Genomic DNA, 21,382 nt, shown 5'->3' with positions numbered 1-21,382 from the left:
CAGCTTTTCTACTTTATGAGCCTGTCAAACGGTTTTTATTCACTCCTAATATAATCTTTCCACAATAGCGAGCTTGCCTGGCTGCAGACAGGCAGGAAGCTGTCACTATTACCTGGGAACTGTGATAAATTACTAGACAGCTTTTGGGGTTACAGCAGCCATGGGAGAACTCCTCTTGAAGTTTCAGGAACTTTGTTCACCTCCTGTGCTTTGCATGCATGTCATGGTGTGCATTTATTGCCTGTCTTTTATGAGTGTGCCTGTGTGGAGAGAATTGTAAAAACTGATCACATAATCAGTGCATAAAACCGAGTGATTAATTAACAGTTCATCCACGAGTAGTAAGAGCAACACCATTGTGTCTCACTGGACAAATAACCCCACACCAGGAAGCTTGACGGGGAATTACTGTTCAAAGCAATTGCATTTTTCTATAACTGGGATTGCATGGGATTATGTTATTATAAATGGGATTTGCTCTAAAGGCCAGTGGCCCTCCGTACTTTACGGATTACTCCAGCTTCTCCTAAAAGGAATTTTGATAATGCTCCTTTAATGAGACTGTGATAAATTGGATTACGTCCTGCCTTCCCCCTGATGTGGGATCTTCTTCTATGATACTGAACATGTGCATAGGAGAGTTTTATGTATTCCTTTCTAGGGGGTATCTTGTGACCTAAATAACAAGACCTACACAGGCAGGAGCCTAATCCTAAATATTTGTAAAAGAAAAAAAATTTTGGTTGTTTTGGAGCAATTTGGGCCTGGAAGGCCTCTGCCCACTATCGCTCATTAATTATTCTGACCAAACAGTCCATCTTGACAATTCCAGCTTGTCAAACTACCTGCCCTGGCTGTCCCCTCGCTGAAGGAACATCCTTCACCACCTGACCAGCACGGCTGTCCCAGGCCAGCAGGTGAACTGGCTGAACAGGTGAGGTTTTGTGGAAGGTCATGGATGGGGAAGGATGAGTCAGTGCAACAGGGCTGGAAACTGTCTTCTCTTAGTTGAGGTCTGGAGTGAGTCACCCACTCACCTGAGCGGTGCAGTCCCACTGCAGCTGTGCTTCCTCTTGCTGTGGAGACAAAAGCTGCAGGCAATGCTGCAGAAGAGGCTGCCATGGCTTCCAGGCAGACCAAGTTAACAAGAGGCTTTCCCTGGATAGATCTTGCTGCCTTTATTCTACTCCTAGGTTCCATTCCTCAGTCCTGCTTTATCTAATGCTTTTGCTGTACAGAAACTGTAATTAGCTTTCCTTTTCACACCATGTGCACCTCCAGTTTTGCTCCATAACCCAGCTTGTAACTGCATCAACTCATCTCCATGCTCAACCTGAGAGGTCCCTGCTGTGAGCTGGGTACAGAGGCCATCTTGAAGATCACCAGGTCCACTCAGCCACTGCGGACTCACCTCTCTCGGCAGGTGAGCCCTGTGGCGTGGGTTACTGTGCTTTCCCTGCGCTGCAGGTGTGCCCCTGCAGGACCTGTGGCTGAAGAAAGCTCTCAGCTGGGCTTCCAGCCAGCAATGGGCAGAAGGTGCCCGGCTGGGTTTTATGTAGCACAGCTCACCAATGGTTTTGCCCTCTTCCTGCAGCTTTTGGGAAAAAAATACTGGTGTTGCTGTTTTGCCCTTCCTGGGCATCTGCTGTCACACCACAGTACCAGGCTGGATGGTCTTGCAGCCTGGGAGGCTCCTTCCTGTATTCACCTACGAGGCACGTTGCAAGGCCCTGATCCTGCCAGGGAGCTGACAGCGGCAGAGCTGGGGGGGCAAGGGAAGAGCTTGCCAGCAAGTTGCTCCTGGGGATGGATGGCGAGGTGGGAGGTTAGTCATTCACGCTGCGCTTCTCTGTGCGAGTGAGGGCAGCTGGTTGGCACAGAAACACACCACTACAACAGGGGTCCTCCAGGAATGTATTTATTTACATTAAAACACTATTATACAAACTGAAAGAAAGGAAAAGAAAAAGAGATGACATCTTAGAAGGGCAGATGTGCCAAAGTCTGTGCCCCTCACTCCCCGTCCTGTCTCACTGCCGCCTTCCTTCTGCTCTGGTCTGACTGCAAGTGCCATTATCCTTGTTGGAAAATCCCTTCCCAACCCCTCTCTCAGTGTGAACACCCATGTTTTCTGTTCAAGTGGCTTTCAGAAATCTCTTTTCTGGCTTCAAAGAAAACTCTTGCCCAAACGTTTTTTTCTTAATTTATTTATGTAACACAGTGTAGAAAGCTATCAATTCATAAGCAATGGTTCTGTACAATCATCCTGCAGAGGATCCCCGTTAATTTTCGACCAGCAGGCACTTCCCCCCCCCCCAAGAAGTGCTCACAATTAACAGGGATTCTTTTTAATATTTTTTTTAAAGATCAAAAAGATACATGGAAAAGAAAATAAAGTTTACCTTTCAATGCCTAAAGTGTGCACATAAAACAGGCACAAAGAAACGAATGTGTATTCCCATGATTTCTACGTCACTAATACAGCAGGAGCAACAATCTGTACAATAAAATGCAGCTGCAGAGGAAAAGAATTTCAATAACTCATCTGGAATACTTTTTAAAAAATGTTGTTTTACTTTAAAATGCATAGTGATCAGAAAAAAATGCTCAGCAAAGAGAAGCAGCTAAACCCCACAGACACGGAAAGCATCCCCCATCAATTCTTAAAGCATATTTCAATTAGGACTTAATTTTTGTCACAAATCACAAGAATAATATACAACTGGCTAAGGAGCTACATGATAAATAATTAGGAAAGAGAATCTATCCATGCACTAGTTAAATACAGCTAACCTCTTTACAGTACACAAAAAACATTCATTAATAATGTAGTGTAAAGACTGAAATGTAAAGAGAAAGAGAGAGAAAATACATTACTGATTTTATTAATTCAAGTTCAGGCATCTACTTGTGTTACAGCACAGCTGTCAAAAGGCGAGAATGAGTAAATAATAAAACAGAGTGTTTTTCTTTCTTTCCACATTATTCTATAACTGAACACCGATGGGCAGTGAAGCAATCATTCTGCTGTCCAACTCATGAGGCTGCTGTGGTGTCCTAGTTCTGCATTTGTTCAAAGAACTTGTAGGTGGGATTTTCATAGCCATTTTGCTGCATCTTGGAAAGGTGGCGCTCCTCTGGTGTCACTGCAGCATCCACCTGTTGTGGGATGGAACAACCAGAGTCAAATTCTTGGTTAACTCACCACATACCCCACTTTTACCCACTTCACAGCCATCCAACATACTCTGTACCCTCCTCTTCCCATGAAACACAAGACAATTTCTTTGATAGGTTCTTCCCTGGACCACCCCCCTTTTCTTCTTTTAGTGAAGCAGGGAAAGTAAGCCCAGTCCAAATCCCTAAGAAAGTCTAAAGTAAAGGTGGCTGGGAAGTGATAGGGACACTTCTCCACTAAACAGAGTATTAAACCTGGCCCCCTGGAGGCTCTCACTTTGTCTGAAGAGACAACAATCTCTGAAAACTGCTCTCCAAGTTTCGCAGGAGGGTGGCCACATGAACAAAATCAATAGACGGCACTGCACCTAGCAATACATGAGAAGCCAGTGAACAGTTTTAAAGAGCAACCTGCAAGAGACGGGCCTTCCAGCTTGGACAGTCAGAATTCATTTTTGGGCAGAGTAATATGCAGGAGAAGATAAGGCAACAGGAGTAACTCTGCAACTCATTTTTTTTACTGCAGGACTTCAAAACCAGCTGACCAAACTTAGCAGTACCAGCTTTTGTTTATGTTGGCTGGCTCAGGAATCATGCAACTCAACAAACTAAAGAAGTGGATGTATTTTGCATCTCCCCACTAGTCTCCCATTATTAGGTTTCCCTCCCCTAGGACATGGTTAGGTACCTATACTTGGGATCAACTGGATCTCGGAAGAAAAGAAAAACCTCACTAAAAAGCTGAAGGAAGTGGCTTGAGGCTGCCTTCTGTCTATACTGTGCTCTCAGATCTGTTGCAGGTGCTGTGGTCTCAAACCCAAGAAAAATTAACTAGAAAAAATAAAATGAGGGTAGTAAGGAAATGTCAGAGTAGCCAGGCACAAGGTGAGCAAAAAATCCCATTGCACTCACAGAAACAGAACCTTTCTGGCTCCAAGGTAGAGTTTGGTTCAGTTTAGTGACAAATAGCTTGATGTGTCTGCACTGGTTTAATTATTTCTGCTTAACAAAAATTGACCTTTCTTCATTACTTGGAAGACAGGCATAAAGACAGCTCGGTCAAGACCTCTCCATTGAATACCGGTGACTCCACAAATTATTTTCTTCCTTCATCGAACATTACAGTAATATGAAACTCCATCAGATCAGAGTGGGCAAGAACAGTCTCTAAACATTAATTAGGTATTTTACCTCTGCTGTATCAGCTCAATAGCTGTTGTGTGTTCAAAACCTACTGTACCCTGGCTGTCTTGCTAGCCATCTATGAAAACAAAGCTAAGAAAGCCTGCTTGTCAGGTATTTAATTTGCTATCTGATATCTCTAGTCTTTGACAGCTCTTAGAAGGTAAAAAGTGAATTTTACATTGTCAAAAATTTGAAATCAGGAAGGTGCCTAAAACTCTACAACAAAGTATTAGGTATGAACATTTTTCTGTGGATTCCTGTAACTACTGACCTTTAGGAAAAACATCAATTTACTTCTAGCATAGGAATAGCCTTTTGAATAATGGAAAGTGTATTGTCTCAAGAAGCCTTATATAGCAGGCTAACTTACCCTAACCTTTTAATAAAAAAGCAAAGGAGAAGCACGTATGTCTGAAACTAATTTTAAATCTACTCTACAACACTGGAAATAGCTTAGTGAGGACAGACTATGACCTCTGGTAAGTTGCTACCTGATACTCTGGAGAAAGATTAAAGGTATGTTTTTCCATGCTTGGGACAAATGCAGGCTGCTATTTTTGCAGCCATTCTTTTACTGCGGTAGGTTCTATCACAGTACCACCTCTCCCACAGTGCCACCAGAAAATGGTTCCTCTCAGAGCCATCTTCTGTCTTGATGTTCTTTTATTTGTTACTTAAGAGAAGAACTGGTTCTGTGTGTGGCACATGTATTGGACTGCTCAGATGAACTGCTAACCCCAAATCTGATCCATTTTCAGATCTGTGCCCCTTCTAAACCTCCTTGTTCACCTTCCAACTCTCCAACTGCATTTTCAATCAGCACTTCCATCAAATCTCTTATTCTTACACAATAATTAAACATTTTTGTGAAGTACCCAACTTTTAAGGGTCACATATTGCTTTTGCTTGCAAGTAAGTTATTGTGAAACTCTCTGTAGCTGGGAGTCCTGAGCGTTCCAGCAAGCCCTTGACTCCTGCCGGCAGGGAGCTGGAAGCCAGGCAGAAAGGACCACTGGGTTGCACTGACACGGTGCTGCCCTGTGTTTCTGATTTTGCAATATAACTTGGCCTTTTTTTTCTGTTAAAATACAACCACTCAAAGGCTTTCTCTATTTTTTTTTAAAGTTGCATTTGCATGGAATAATTCTCTTATGCAACAACCCCAACCTTCTGCAATTTCTTCACCTCATGTTACAAGCTCTCAGGCAGTGACATCATGTTTAGAGAGAGGTCGCTCTTGCTCTAAGCTGCTCTTTCCAGTTTTAGAAGGGGGGGGGGGGCGGGGCGAAGAGAGGAAGGAATTAGTGGTTTTCTTTCCCTGCCCCCCTCCCTCTCCAAAAGTGACAAAAGAAACTTTTTTTTTCCAGAGGATGCAAGCTTTCCCTGGCCAGCCCATGCAAGCAGTGAGTGCTCGGCTTGGCTGTCAACAGTCATTTTGATCCATCAAGGACAAAAGAACCCCTGGGAATTTCACAGCCCGTCTCCTCTTCAACCTCTGCACCCAAATCCCCAGGACATTTCTGTACAATGACTGCTCAGCAGCCAGCATACAACTGTGTGCTTGCATTTTAAAAGCGTTGCCGGTGCCTGCTGCTCAGGTCTCACCTATGCCCAGCAGAGAGGGCAGCGGTGGGGCTGGGCAGGAGGCAGTGATTGAGCTGCCACAACTCACAGCAACTAACAACTCTGCAACCATCTCCAGGGGCTGGGCCGCTTCCTGCTGCTTTCCCTGTCCTTTCCCCAAGGGTTGCCAACTTCTCCCTCCACAAGGATACACCATCTACATCCATACGCAGTGAATCAACTTCTGGCAATTCCTCAATGTTATTGCTGACAGGTAGAGCTGTTCGATCTATGTCATCAGTATAACCACAATAGGGCCTAACAAATCTATTCCATAGAGGTTTTGTACAAACATGTGAAAGGCCTAATCCCTGTCGTCCTGAGGACCATACCAATTTAACAGCATTAACTACTTCCATCATGACGATATTGCTGCATGCCATCTGCTGCTAAAGTTGTCGCTAACAGGGCTGTGAAAGGAAGAGAGGAACAAAGCAGGGAAAACTGCAAATGTCCCCATAGCCTTTTCAACACTTACAGAAAATAACAATAGAAACCAAGTGCAGAGGAAAAGCCACCCTTCCTTGCATTCTTGAAGGGGCTGCTGTAGCATCAAGTCATCCCCGGCTCCTGCTACCGGAGTATCTAAGTGCTTCTCCAAATCAAGAAGTGAGAGCCTCACAGTTCACAACTAAACCCACCGACACGTTCTCTTCTAGCATGAAATTGAAGTGCAGTATGAAGCTCTGGGATTAAATGATCAGGGATCTCCATGTATCAATACACGCTTGAGAGCATCTTCTTTTCTAGAAGGTTCCCCCCCCCGCCCCACACTAGGCTGGGATGCAAAGGAGGGGCAGGCCAGAACCTGCGCTGTACTTCTCCATATTTAAGCTCTAAATAACACTGTGGTGAACCCTGTCACCTGTTTTAGCTTAAGCCTCCCACTCAGCACTTCTTATTCAGGACTAGAAGATGTGATAAGCACACAGCATAAGTTGCTTGTGGGAAAGAAACAGGGTAATAGAACAACATAAATAGAGAAGAATCAAAGAAAATGCAAGGCAGAAGAGACTAAAGAACTGATGAGAAACTAGAGAAACTTAGAAGAAAATAAGGGTGGAGAAAGAGATTAGGAAAAAAATATGAGGAGAGACGGTAAAATCAGACTGATTTTTTAACACCCTTGCACAATATTCCATATTAAAAAGTCTCACTTTGATAAAACTATTTTATAGTGAAAGTCCAATAACCTCTGAAATATGGCATTTATAGATGAAAGGGATTTATCGAGGCTCCTACTTGCAGTCTTAGTCAATTTTTTAAATACATTTCCCCTTTAGCCTTTAAAATGACTAGTGCTAGTACTTCTCCTTCCTGTAGCTGTCTGCTGCAGGATAATCCATCTCACTGCCAACCTACGTGCACTATCACTCATCCTGAATGTCTTCTCTTCTACTCACTTTTACCCATTTCGACTGCCAAACTCTTCCTCACGTTCCTTATAACCTCTGCCCTAGGTACTGCTCTGCCAAACAACAAGCCTTGAACCCGATTATCTCCTTGTCAGTAAATCCCTAAAGCCATTTACCATTTTAAGAAGCTTTTTGCACCCATTATGGAGGTGGCCTAAGTTGAACACAGCATGTAAGAAGTGTGGGTACTCTGGCGCTGCTGAGAATCAGCCTCGACACTCTGTTCGATGTGATGTCTCTTGAGAAAACAGCTTGGTCAGGTAGATAACCTCTTTTGAGACTGTTTGTCCATCTATCCCCTTCTACTCCATCCTACGGATCTTTCATGCAGAAAACCCTGATGTGGAGTCCGGAAGATGGTAATGCTGCAGAAAAATTCATGTACTGCCTCTACACACATGGGGCAGATCAAAACCCAGACAGGAGGTGCTGGCAGCCCTCAGAGATGCACTGAACACAACACTGTGGTTTAAATGATGGTAAATGGATGCTGCCTAATATACAACTGCAGATCAGACTTTGAGAGTTGGACTGCAGTATGCAATCTGCTGCTGCTGTGAGCCCTCCTGCTGTCACCTCTCCCCCCCACGGTCTTGCTGGAGGTGCTTGTCTCTGTAGCAGAACACGCTGGAACAGGCTGACTGACAACTGGTGGAGTCACCGTGCCTGGAGGTATTTAAAGATGTAAATGTGGTCCTTAGGGACATTGTTTAGTGGTGGACTTGTAATATTAGAGGTCCTTTCCAACCTAAATGATTCTATAATTCTATGATTCAAAAAGAAGATCCTCAAAGAGGACAAGTTGAGACAGTCAGCTGTTGTCCAGAGCACAGGAGAGGTGAGAACTTCTCTTTTGCCACCTACTTCTATGGAGGAAGTAACCTCCTGCAGACAGCTGGGGTGGGTGCACCAGCAAAAAATACCTCCAAAATGTTTGTTGGAGCTCCTATATGCACATACAGTAAGTAATTTTCAGCCAATCAGTCATTTATTTACTTAACTGTGGAAGTCCTTTCTCTGGGGAGGCTGAACCACTTTGAAATGTTTTTATTCTCAGACTTAAGAGAAAATTATTCTGACACTTCTATATTCCTCCTCAGAGCTTCAAAAAAGGCTAACAGGATTTTTAATAACATCTTTTGTTGAAGAAATCATAGTGAAATGAGAAAAAGTACTATGGAGTTGACTTTTTGAAGATAAGAATACAGGTGGAACAGGACCTGTTTTGTAATCTTGCATCCATTACCAGAGAGTTAAATTCTCATGGCAACTTCTGACACGCAACATACGGGTTGCATGCTTTGTTAAAATACACTCTGTCAACGTAGAGTTGATGTACAGTTATTTTTACATCAAGTGGTTTTGCTCTTTCGTGCTTTTTGTGCACAGCATGCTAAAGGTGCACTGTTGCTAAATAAAGTAATCTTCTTTGGAATGGAACAACCTAGTTTTGAAGACATTTTACTGTTAAAACATCAATTGTATATGGATCTTTTGGTGTTCCCCTCTGCCACCCCCCAAAGTGCGTGGTACAAAATTTTCACCAACCTAAGACAGAAATAGATGTCATGCCTTTCTTGCAGGCAAGAAGCTCAGTGAGGCTATGCAGTCTGCCAAGACCACTGAGCAAGTCTGGCAGAATAAGGAATCCTGCCTGCCAATGCCAGACACAATGCAGCAAATCTACAAGGCAACGCCATCTACACTGTTGTACTATAAATCGACTAATATTCTTGGTACATCCACATGCTATAGCTTTATGGCATTATCTGTAAAATCTTTTATTCCCTAAGTGATGCTGTCATTTTGACATGAATTACTCGTTCAGCTTGTGCATGCTATTTCTAGTCCAACATTTCCAAGTTCACTCTCAACTGAGGAAAGCTCACAGGAATCCGGGAATAATTTTGCCATGTCATTCTATCAGGCAAAGTCCACCTGAAACTTTAAAGTCGTACTGCAATAGTGGTACATCCACATCCAATGTCTGACTTGGGGCTTTGGCCTAGCAAGCCTCCTGCCCTACTCTGTTGTCGCTAAACCCAGCCAAAGGAGCACCTCAGGTTGCACAACTGTTGGCAGCAGCTATCAGCTTGGTGGTTTAAAACCAATACCTCTTTCAATTTTCTACAAAATGGGCTGGAAACTTTCATATGGAACGTTAAAGCTGAGATTCTCGCTTACTCTTTTCTGCCTCTCCATTCAAAATTCTGCACAGCTTGCTGTCTTGCTCAAGGCTCACCCCAAACAGTTGGTGTTCTTCTGATCATGTCTCTTTGGAAAGTTTCAGACCACATGGGCAACCACAGCACGGACGCAGGGATGCACAAGCACAGGCTTAAGACAAACACTTACCCAAATATTTTTAAGACTCTTCACTGCCCCAGACAGTGGAATATATGCATCAGAAAGTATGTACATCTCCCGCAAGACCAAAGCAAGGTCCATTTGACTCAAGGTGAAACCAACATAAACCATGGACTTGAACAACACCTAGTTTCAATCAATAATGTGAAATACCAGTTTTGGAAGGCAAAACCATGTAAGTGTTTCAAGTCCTTGCTAATACAAGTACTATTGGGGCAATTTCAAGCACAAATACAGGCAGGGCAGAGAATGGACTGAGAGCAGCCCTGAGGAGAAAGAATTGGTGTGTTGGTTGACAAGAAGCTCAATATGACCTGGCAATGTGCGCTTGAGCCCAGAAAGCCAACCGTATCCTGGGTTGCATCAAAAGAAGAGTGGCCAGCAGGTTGAGGGAGGTGATTCTGCCCTCTACTACTCTGCTTTCATGAGACCCCACCTGCAGTACTGTGTTCAGCTCTGGGGCCCCCAACAGAAGAGGACATGGACCTGATAGCGTAAGTCCAGAGAAGGGCCACAAAGATGATCAGAGGGCTGGGCACCTCTCCTATGAAGACAGGCTGAAAGAGTTGGGGTTGTTCAGCCTAGAGAGGAGAAGGCTCTGGGAAGACCTTACAGCAGCCTTCTGGTACCTAAAGGGGGCCCACAAGAAAGCTGGAGAGGGGCTTTTTAAAAGGGCATGTAGCGTTAGGACAAGGGCTATTGGTTGTGACCTGCAAGAGGGTAGATTTAGATTAGCTATTGGGTAGAAAGTCTTTACTGTGAGGGTGGTGAGACACTGGCACAGGTTGCCCAGAGAAGCTGTGGATGCCCCATCCCTGGAAGTGTCCAAGGCCAGGCTGGATGGGGCTTTGAGCAACCTGGTCTGGTGGCAGGGGGGGGTTAGAACTAGACTATCTTTAAGTCTCTTCCAACCCAAACCATTCCATGATTCTATCCCCAAACCAGACACTCACACAACAAACTAGGTATCAATACACATGGGGGGAGAAGAGAGTTACATGAACACCCTTCCAGTTCTCATAATTTAAGTTTCTCTGTTTACAGAGATCTTGTCTTAAGTCCAAGCAACAGATGAGGTATTTTAAGCTACTGTAAACTGACTACAAATTAACTTGGTAGATTGGGAAGGGGCAATGGTTTTCATCTTCAAAATCCAATATAAGAGTGTCGTGTATTATTTGTTTCTCAAATCTATGAGTTTCAGATTAGCCATAAATCAAAAGCTGTTGGTGGCAAAAGAAAATCTTGTTTAGAGAACAAAAAGTAATAAAGTATCTGTATAGGGAAAATCCTTGTGTACAGCACAATCCACAGAAGACCTACCTCAAATGTCTATTTGCAAGCTAAATAAAGAAATCCGTGTGCATAAATTCCCAGCAACAGTAAAACCAGATCTTTCCTCTTGTGCAGCATATAAATTCCTCTGCTCATTGGCTGCTGTTAAATTTCCTATAAAATGAACTTTCACATTATGAGGTGATTGGTTTGAAATAGTTCCAGAGAGATTTTTGTGGTTTTACACCCAACTTAACAAGGTTTACATTCTGTGTGCATTTACAAAATAAGGCAATTTGATTCCACTCTACTGGATGCAACCACTCCAACTCTGAACATTAGGCCAGCCAAAAATATGGTTTCTTTGTTTGTAAATATATTTACAGAGCAGTGTGCTGACTGTGTTGTACATGTGACAGCAGTGGTGCTTGGTAGTCTTTTCTTACCTCCACGACCCCATGATGAATAGATGTGTACTGCTTCTTCTTCAGCATCACCAAAGTAATGACAATGACTGTTGCTATGACAACACCTCCCACCATTAGCCCAATGATGGCACCTTTATTTGAACCCACATCTTCAGCAAAGAACACCTGCAAAAGAAAAATAAAGGAAGGTGGCTAATAAAAAGCTCACTGAATATTTGGCTAACCTGTCCAGCTGCCACAGCAATACAAAGCCTACTGAAGTATCAGTAATCTAACAGTATTGCATGTCATCCTAATTATTCAAAACTGGATTGCTGCACCCCAGCTCTCATAGCTGGAGAAGAGCAATTTGGGAAATCTGTATTGCCTGTGGTGTAGCAGTACTGTGGCTAAGGGAAAGACTCACGTCAATGATTCTGCTTCACACAGGTCTTAAGACAGGAGCTGCTTTTTTTTTTCTTGGGTAATCGAGTCAAACTAATTGCAAAATGACTGATAAGCTTGTGGAGGACTAACCAGGGGGCATACACGTATATTTATTTTTAGAATGCTAATGATGAAAGTGTTTATAAATCTACAAATCTAAAGTTTGGACTGTGATACATTTCTTCTATGAAAGAGTGGTGAAGACCCGTAGCACAACAATGAAACTTGCACACAACCAGCTGGGATAAAATTCTCACACCAAAGAGACTAAGAGTCTAGCAAAATCAAGTGTGCCAATTTAAGTGACCATCAAGGGATGCTTCAGATACTTTTGCAGAGTAAAGGGAGAATGAGCTATAACAGGATCATGACAATACTCATGTGAGATCTAGATAAGGTAAAAGTTCTGTAAAAAACAGAAGATCTGCTTGAATTATATGTATTGATAAGGCAAAAGAGCGGACAGTAAGATGCTTTTACTATGCATTTAATAAGACTGGCTTTTCGCAACAGGAACGGGTGAGTGATTGTTTTAACTGTCCTGCTTTGTATTCAAGGAATATCCTGGATTATTTTACATCTATGCATATTTTACAAACCTATTGTCTGCTTGCCAATAGCAGGCTTTTATTATTACTATTTTTAATCAAAATGGGCAAAAAGGATTAGAGAATAAATTACATTCACAGAATTGTAAGACTATCTCACTCTGAAAGACTAAATACTTTGACAAGTATTTAACAAAAATGGAGAGGGAAGCAGGAAACCAGCTGAGAATTATAATGAGCTGTATAACATTTGCACTCTTTAAGAAACACGATCTTCCTCAGAGAGGTATTAAAGCATGCAGTATAAATATTTATATTGTTCCTAGTCATAAGCAAGAAATGTGTTTGAACAAGGTTAAGAAATCACTAGGAAGTACACACAATGGACAGCGTTGGCAGAAGCTGATGTGAAGTAATAATTTCTTCCATCAATTTTACCTGCCCAGGACTGAAATTCTGTTACCATACTATTTTGGAGCACTGTGAAATGCCCCAGCTAATATACATGTGCAACAGAGGAAGGCCTTAAGCACTCTAAGCCGTGAAAATCAACCTACTGTACAGTTAAAATGTGAACATCCGCATAAAGGAGAAAATAACTGCAATTCCAGCCCAATTCAGAAGTTTGTGTGTAAAATGCAATGTGCTGCTCAATTCAAAGTGATATCCTAAGGAGACTGTTTCAGTAAATCCTACCAGGGCACAGGAGAAGGAGAACAGATGAAAGTATTTTCTGCTTATTGCTTTTGAATTAAAGCTAATGGAGAAGGGCATTGGCTAGGATATGGCACTTGGTAAACAACCAATGCCCTGTACGTCATCAGTCCAGTACTTTCTCAGCAATACTGGACCCCTTGCTCAGTCTCAATTGGAAAGATAACCTAGAGGACAGCTTACTAATTTTTAAATAATGCTTGTACCTATCAGTGAGAAGTATGGCATAAAATACTTCAATAAGATGGAAAGGTCCCACTCTAAGCATGACACAGATTACCCAAGTGCAGGGATTGCAATGCATTCCCTATCAGCCACCATGGTAAGGATAGTTTCCAGCACCAAACTGCTTGGGATGGTATCAAACTGCTTAAAGGTTGTTGCTGGTAAGCGCATGACACAGGATCAGTTAAAATACATTCCTGCAAGTTCATTCCCTTCAGTAAAGTGCACGGGTTTACTCCATCAGGATGTTTAACCCATCTGAGCCAAGCATGTCGGAATTTCCCAAATTAGTGCTAATGCATTTTGGATTAGCTAGTCAAACTGGGAATTCTTAGTTCTCAGCATCAAAGAGATGGCAGAATATCTTTTCACACAGTGATTGCCTAGTCAAATGCAAATTTGAGTCCCATGTTAATTTTAATTTTCAGCGCTACTTAGCTTTAAGAATATATTAAGAAAAAAGTTTTCAAGTTTATTATCAGGATACTGAAAGTCATGGAACGGAAATCTCATCGTGTAATATACCTTTAAAAAAGAGGAAGCAGAAAAGGTCTGTAGTCAACACTGCTGTACGGATTCTTCATTACTTATTAAGGGACTGAAAAGAGCTTTTAGAAGATGCTTGTTCTTACTTATGTTGCTTTTGGTTGTTATTTTTGTGCTCATAAGCAGCATAGTTCAAACGAGGAACAATATTTTGCTCCTACCTGCCTTTCATCTATTCATAATTTAATATACCTTAAGGAACAAAACTCACAGATGCAGCCAAGCACGAATTAAAATTAAGTCTAGTGAAGAATCTCCTCTTATCCCAAGCAGGCAATCTTGTGAAAGGTTATGCTCCATGGAGTTTAGCCTCCTTCATGCACCACCACCATCTGTTTTGACAGAAAATGAATCTATTCCTGAAATGGTGTCACTCTCTCTCTCTTGCTGCACCACGCTGTGTGTCTCCATCAAACTTTTTTTCTTTTCTTTTTTAGCATATTACTTCCTCTGTATCCCTTGTCTTTGGTTACGAGACCATGACAGATGGACCGTGGGACAAGCCCATATGACCATGTCTACTCACATGGCGGTGCAAGGGCAGGAACTGTCAGAATTTCCTCTCGTGTGAGATTTAATGGCTTTCCATCCTCTCTGCTGAAGCTGTTCCAGGTTTACTCTCATTTAAGAAAGAACCAGAAAAATCATCATCTGTTCACATGAAAACTTTTTGTTGGCACTTTCAGCACCCACATTTCTTGGGGGAAACATGGCTGTAATTGACCCACTAGTTCAAGACTGAATCAGCAACTCAGAACTCACGTATGGAAAGCACTGTGTGTTCACTCACCAGCTTTTGATGATGAACTTCGTATCCTGAGTCATGCCGGAACTCTGCATCCATTTTCACTTCAGATATCTCTTCTGTTTTAACATTGGTCAACCCAGAACCTGCATTGCACCGCAATGACAATTCGTTAAAGACATCAACTCAATTACACTCTGCTTACCTCCACCATTACAAGAGCAGAAGGCAATGGTGTCATTCAAGCAGAGGAGGTGTGATGCAACGTGAAAGGGAATGGGGAGGAAAGTGAGGTACATCTGATGTTTAAGTCTCACTGAGGTGACACAGACTGAGCTGGTAAAATTTCTCCTCTGTTAAACATTCCTTAATCCACTGCAACTATGTTGGTACAAGCATCAAAGGCTTCCAGCATGAAATACTACGAAAACTAAGCTGCAAGGGACTAACAGTGGTCTCCTCAATCAGCTCACCCCATGCAGACAGATCTGCTCTGACAGCCTCTTTAGCAATGTCAAGAAAATTTGGTGTTTAGGCCGAAACCTCCCTCCCTCCTAAGCTCAGGCTGCTGTGAGGAAAAAACACATACCCATGGTGTGAGGTGGGGAACCCCAGATACTGTATCTTCTTCTTGTGACTCTGTACCTTTTGCGCAAACATGCACAAATAAGGGTTATTAAAATGTTCCTGAAGTTTACACAGTTATTTGTTTTCATATTTCAGACTGCTCACAATTATGATTATGCAAGTCTTGACTTCTGTCAGAGATGACAACTGCCCCCTTTGATTAGAAACATACAGTAAAGCAAGTAAATAAAGCTTGTAGTGATTTTAATTGTAGATAGTTTGCAGTCCTGTTCTCTCCTTATGAATGCAAAGGGGAGATGCTGCACTTGCCTAACTGGAAAGAAGGTCAGTATTTTCTCCTGGAAAACAGCTTTAGGAGAAAGAGCCAGACTTAAAACAGCTGAGCAGTGCATCCTGTATTGTGTTATCTATGAATGTTCTGTCCCGAAAAGCTGGCTCTGGCTTATAGAGACCATACAGGTATTCACATAGCTGGTCATTCTCCTCAGTACCAAGTGACTGACATATTTCTTAGAGGTACAAACACCGCAGAAGCAGGGTTTTATGAGATGTTATCTCCTCACCCTATCTAATGTAATAAGAACAAACTAGTTCATGTTCCTTGTCTGTACTTATTTTAGCATTTTAACACCCTGACTCCTCTCTCCAAGCCTTCATTCTCAGTATTTTGGGCTGACCTTAAGCTCTGACAGAGGAAGAACCTCTTTTAAAATTCTTAACACTACTGACTGCTCTCGTGCTCCACCATCTCTTTGGACTCTCAATAAATTCCTGAAGACTTCCACGTGCCAATGAGCTCCACAGTCTAAAGTAGCACTCAGTGTAAGAATTATTGTGCTTTTATTGCCTTTGAACATGCAATTTCTTTTTTCATTAAATGTCAATTTATTTTTGTATTATGAATCAGCAAGAACAGATGTTCCCAAGAACTTCTCTGGACTGTACAATCCCGTTCTAAGGTCTTGAACTTTCTCTTCATAGGAAACCATGCAAAGGAGAGAACAAGAATCATCTTTATGCAGTGAAGTATTTATGGTTATTTTCTTGAACAGTCTGACACTTTAAGCCCCATAAATTCTACTTTAGTGTCTTCTTTTAAAGAAATGAAGCACGTAAAATCTCAAATCTCTTTACAAAGAATCTGATTTTTGATGCTGCGTTACACTACTGACACAAGTATATTATAACATTTATATAAAAGAGACCATTTCTAAATGCAAGAACTGTAAAGTACTTAAACGAACTGCAGTTTGAAAACATACCATGATGTGCTGTCAATGAAATGCAGGAGGAAATGGAGGTGAGGGAAATAAAACCCACATGGTACCTGAAAAGAAGTTTAACCTTCTATCCCTGAAGCAGTTATAGTTAGTTTTCCAAATTAAAATAAGAATGAAACGTACTCTCCTTTGTGTATAATCTCAAAATAGCCCTTACACCTGTATCAACGGGAAGCAAAGAAAACGAGAATGTGTATCTGGCTGCACAGAGGCTTGTCTCTTCAAACCCCTGACTTTTTGTTTTTAGGATTAAAAGGGAGGGTGAAAAACCCAACACAGAAATAGTAGCGCTTCATATAGGTTAAATAGTTGGGGGGAAAGTGCTTTCCCAGGACTTGGTTCACTGCCCACAGCTGAAGTGGCTGAAGAGGTGGTGGCTCCCAGCTGCTCGCCACTGTCCGCGGCCACACTTGCTGCCCCACATGGAAACTCCCCCAAGGCAAGGGCCCGAGGAACTGCACAACTCTGGCACTACAGCTGGCAAATTCACTTAAGCTGTAAATATTGATTAGAACATATGCATACATATACGAGATAAATCAGTGATGAATAAACTTATCTTTTGTTGAGGGAAGTCCTGCCTCCCAAACCTCTTAGAGGTCACTGGAAGAGTTAGGAAGCACATGGGAAACAGTGATTTGCCTTGGAGTGAATCTGGATTTCCAAAAAGCCAAAAGCTTTTTTTTGAGAAGGTCCCTGATCAAAGCTCTGGCAGAAGCTACGATGGCAAAGACTACAAGCAAAAATCCTACACGACTTTCCATAACTGATTAAAAGATAGAAAATGAAGTGTTTTTTCACAATGGAGGAAGGTTACCAGCAGGGTCCCACAAGAATCTGTGCTGTGCTGTTTGTAAAGTGATCTGGATAAAGCAGTGAATAGTGATGTGATAAAGTTTACTGACAAAAAATAAAAGAAAAAAAAAGAGCATAGCCAAAGCAAAACCAACTGCAAAGAACTGCAGAAGGATATTACAAATTCTGAGTGCATAAAAAAAGGGAAATGATATTCAATGTTGATATAATGTAAAGTGGTGCTTGCAGGGATATGTAGCCCTAACTATACATACACAACAAGAGGCTCTAAGTTAGCTCTGTTCCACCCAGGACAGAGACCTTGCAGCCACTGTGGGTAACTCTGTGGGCAGCTGGCTCAGTAGCAGTCAAAAAGGCAAAGAGAAAGCTAGGAGTAATTATGAGGGAACAGACAAAACAAAACATTGTTACACCACTGTATAAATGATGCATCCTCATTTTAAATCTGGCTACTCATTCTGGTCACCCCAGCTCAAATAAAGGCAGAACTAGAAAAGGTACAATGCAGGGAGACACGGATGATTGATGGTATGGAATGGTTTCTGTACAAGAAGGACTAGACAAAGCAGGAATCTTCAGAATGAAGAGAAAACCGAGGGGAAACACTACAGAGGCCTATACAAGTGTGAGTGACAAGGAGAAAGTCTGCAGGAAACGGTCATTCATTACTTCTCATAAGAAAGTGCAGGACACAATCATGGCTATGACATAGCAGATTAAAAACTAACAAAAGAAAGAGTGTATATATATATAACTTGGCACAATGCAAACTGGACTGCGGAACTCATTGGCACAAATAATGAGGATGGGCAAAATACAAATGAACAAATGCAAAGCAATGTTCATCCAGGGTTACTAAACACAATGGTAAAAATAAAATTTCTAGTACTGAAATCTATCAAATGCCGGCTGCCAAAAGCTCAGTGGATGTGCCAGGAGTATAAAGCAGAGACGAAGTCTCTTGAGTATCCCTCATGCATCAGTGGTAGAGGTGGGATAATGGACTTGGGTACTTCTGCTCATGGGCTTTGACCACTTTTACTGAAAGCAGGCTACGATAGCTTAGACCGTGGGTCTTTGTTAGTTTCAGTTAAACAGAGCCAAATGCCAAAGGCAGGAGTTACAGCAGCGTTTCAGGGGCAGAACAGGTCAGGAGCCTTCACATCAATGAGCAATCGAGGGTGGTAAGTTCATCAGCTGTCTTCTCAGCTGCTGGAGAAATGCAGGCTTGGGCTTCCCTAAAGCTACATTTCTTTGAAGGTTCCCTTCCCTCTTCCCACTCCCATCAAACAGTAGCATGGGAGCTGTACTTCCAGCATGCAGCAGGTTAAACAATCTTTTGCCTTGATATCAGGCAGAAACTTTTTGCTTTGGGTCAGGTGACCAAGGTCTCGTGGTCTGCTTGGCCTTACTCACGAATCCACAAAAATGCCATGGGTTCTGAACATAAAGTAGGACCTGATATTAGGAAGTTAATGATGTTAGACTTACTAAAACTTGGTTTTGGCAGCTTGCATAGGAAAAAGGTCAGAAATAGAAAAATCTTCTGTTGCACTAACAAACTCTATAGCAATTTTTTCCTTCCTCCTATCTCCCTTCGAAGTGAGAAAAAAAAACTTTTAAAAGTACAACTAGGGTAAACTGGTGGTCTTCTGCAAATACTTGATTATACAGTAAAAGCAGCATGACTCCACACTGTAATCAATTAAATACCTGGTATGAGACAAAAATACGTATGGGGTTATTATATATGCCTTTCGGCTATGTTACATTATAGAATTCAGACTTTCTATTTAACAGACTTCTCTTTATTTCCAGTTCATTCACTTTCCTGTCCTGGTGACTGGGTATTTAGACCTAGATGACAAAATCAAAGATTTATTTTTCAAAGGTACTAACTGAAGGAGGAAAAACTTCAGGATTTTTCAAAAACTTCTATTAGAGGTATGTGAATCAGCAGACAGCTAACAGCTGTCTAATACCATTCTACTCTTGCATTCAAGACAAGCATACAAAGAAAAGTTAACTATATGACAAGAACTTAAATTCTGACACAGAATGATGTTTTTTCACTACAAAGTCTAAAATACACAATCCAAACACAAAAGCCAATGTAAAAGAAGAAACGTGAGAGAACTGCCTCACTGCACATTCACAAATGATTATAATTATTAGTGGTTTTTCTTCTGAATTACATACCGTCTTTAGGGAGTTACATTTTTAATTACTTTGATTTAAAAATGCTACAGTTCAGCTGGTAAATATATTAACTTGCAACTTCTTGGAAAAACTGACAAAACTATTTAGCTATCAAAAACACATGCTTAAAAGCATCTAGCAAATTCCAATAAAACGAGCTATGATGGGCTTCTAATTGTATTGCTGTTGATTAGCAAAGTTAACTGCTTTTATACATACAAGTGTACACATGCATGTACACACACACGCATATCCTAACATCAAAAAGAGCAGTGTATGCAAACCTTGTAGTTCCTTGCCCTTACAGGGGAGGCAAAATAAAATTGTATGGAGTTTAAAACTACTCATGAAATAAAAACAAAGTAGCTGATTTGGGGAACACTTTATTCTCAAACAGATGAACTTTTGCGTTTGTGTAAATATATACATTAAGCCTTTACGAAGGGTAAGAAAAAGAATATAATGAATTCCACCAAGGTCGCATTTAGGTGTCGTTATCTACTATACTGCTTTTAATTGCTTCATCTACCTGTTAAATAACAGCCTAGCAAGATTTTGTTTTCCGAGGATCTGAAACAATATCAGATGTGCCTGTGGTCTTCTGGTTACTTTCAGAGCTAAAAGTTTAACCTCCACTTGAAGCACAGTAGAAACCACCAGACCTGGGTGGTCTCTACATAGAGAAAACCAGAAGTAGCATGTTTAAACAACAGATATAATGACTGCATTCAGGAAAACGTTTAACTCTATGTCCATGAACTGTATTTGAGTAACGACAAGAACAAGAAAAGATTTATTGAATCAAGGCCTGTTACAAGGGTAGTAAACAGTTTTATCTGAGTAAAGCTTAATCTAAAATAAAAGGGGTGGATGGAAGGGAATGAAGTGTTTGAACAACTACCCAGGTAGACAGCCATGTGTTCTTACTAGAAGTTCAACTATTACTTCCATATGACTATCTGACTTTGTGCAGGCCATTTCATTCGGAAACAAAAGAAGAATGAAGATTGTTTTGTAAGGACGACTCAAATATCTTTGAGGAGTAAGTACATTTAAGACTGCACGGAACTAAAACTTTCTGGTCTCTCCATGAAACAGTGGTTTGCTTTTACTCCATGGATTACTACAGGGCTCTTAAACTGGAGAAAGCAAAAAACCAGTGCAAAAAAGAATGTTATCTTTTTAAAGAAGAACCTAATTGGAACTTAGTATGAAATAATTCTGAGAATACCAGGGATTATTTTATATGTGTGTAAAAATGAATAAACAAAACAAGTAAAATCTGGTAATCTTTCTGGCATGCCAAAGGAAATGCTGTGCACATGCATATATAATTGCATTCACAGGTAATAACTATCTGATCTATGAAACAAAGCGACCTTATGGAAAAAAAAATAAATCCATTCATCATTTCTATTTGGGGGCTGCAGACAGTTGGTTTAAGACAACTGTGTTGATCTAACATCACTAAAACAGGAGAAAAACCCTGGCAATTTCTGGCAAGGAAATCATAAATAATTCACTAAGCTGCTCTATGCCCTCACCTCATAGAGATTGCAGCCTATGTGCTAATGATTCTGCAGAACAGCCATTAGGCTTACAGAGCCTCTGCAACCATGTATAAAAAAAATCCCTCAACTTCCATATCATGTAATGAGGATGGACACGTTATGATTTATCAACGGAAGCACCAGAGACACAAATGCAGCTTTATGTGCAATGTCTCCTCAAAATTATTGACTGCAAAAACAATCAACTGACGAAGAGTTGGGAGAATGCAAAAAAAAAAAAAACCAACCCCAAACTATACTACACGGAGGAAGCT

General features: G+C 41.4%; 1 protein-coding gene and 1 long non-coding RNA gene across 6 annotated transcripts in view; one reads left to right on the top strand and one right to left on the bottom strand.

Moving 5' to 3' along the window:
• Window positions 1-1,902: 1,902 nt before the first annotated feature.
• APP (amyloid beta precursor protein) overlaps window positions 1,903-21,382 on the bottom strand; it is a 229,270-nt gene continuing 209,790 nt past the window's right edge. For all 5 annotated transcript variants that reach the window (XM_080374444.1, XM_080374445.1, XM_080374447.1 and 2 more), the window contains 3 exons: window positions 14,720-14,820; window positions 11,489-11,635; window positions 1,903-3,159 (listed from right to left, as the gene is read on the bottom strand). In XM_080374444.1, coding sequence (XP_080230570.1) covers window positions 3,058-3,159; window positions 11,489-11,635; window positions 14,720-14,820 — 350 coding nt within the window. In that variant the 3' untranslated portion in view covers window positions 1,903-3,057. The remainder of the gene's footprint in view (window positions 3,160-11,488; window positions 11,636-14,719; window positions 14,821-21,382) is intronic.
• LOC308058551 lies at window positions 14,827-21,361 on the top strand. Its single transcript, XR_013925877.1, has 2 exons — window positions 14,827-15,125; window positions 15,161-21,361. It is a non-coding gene; the product is annotated as an uncharacterized lncRNA (long non-coding RNA).

The sequence above is a fragment of the Falco punctatus genome (genome assembly GCF_963210335.1).
Source record: "Falco punctatus genome assembly, chromosome: 2".
Taxonomy (NCBI): domain Eukaryota; kingdom Metazoa; phylum Chordata; class Aves; order Falconiformes; family Falconidae; genus Falco; species Falco punctatus.
Note: the sequence above shows the minus strand (reverse complement) of the source record. Positions and strands in the feature narration are given on the sequence as shown.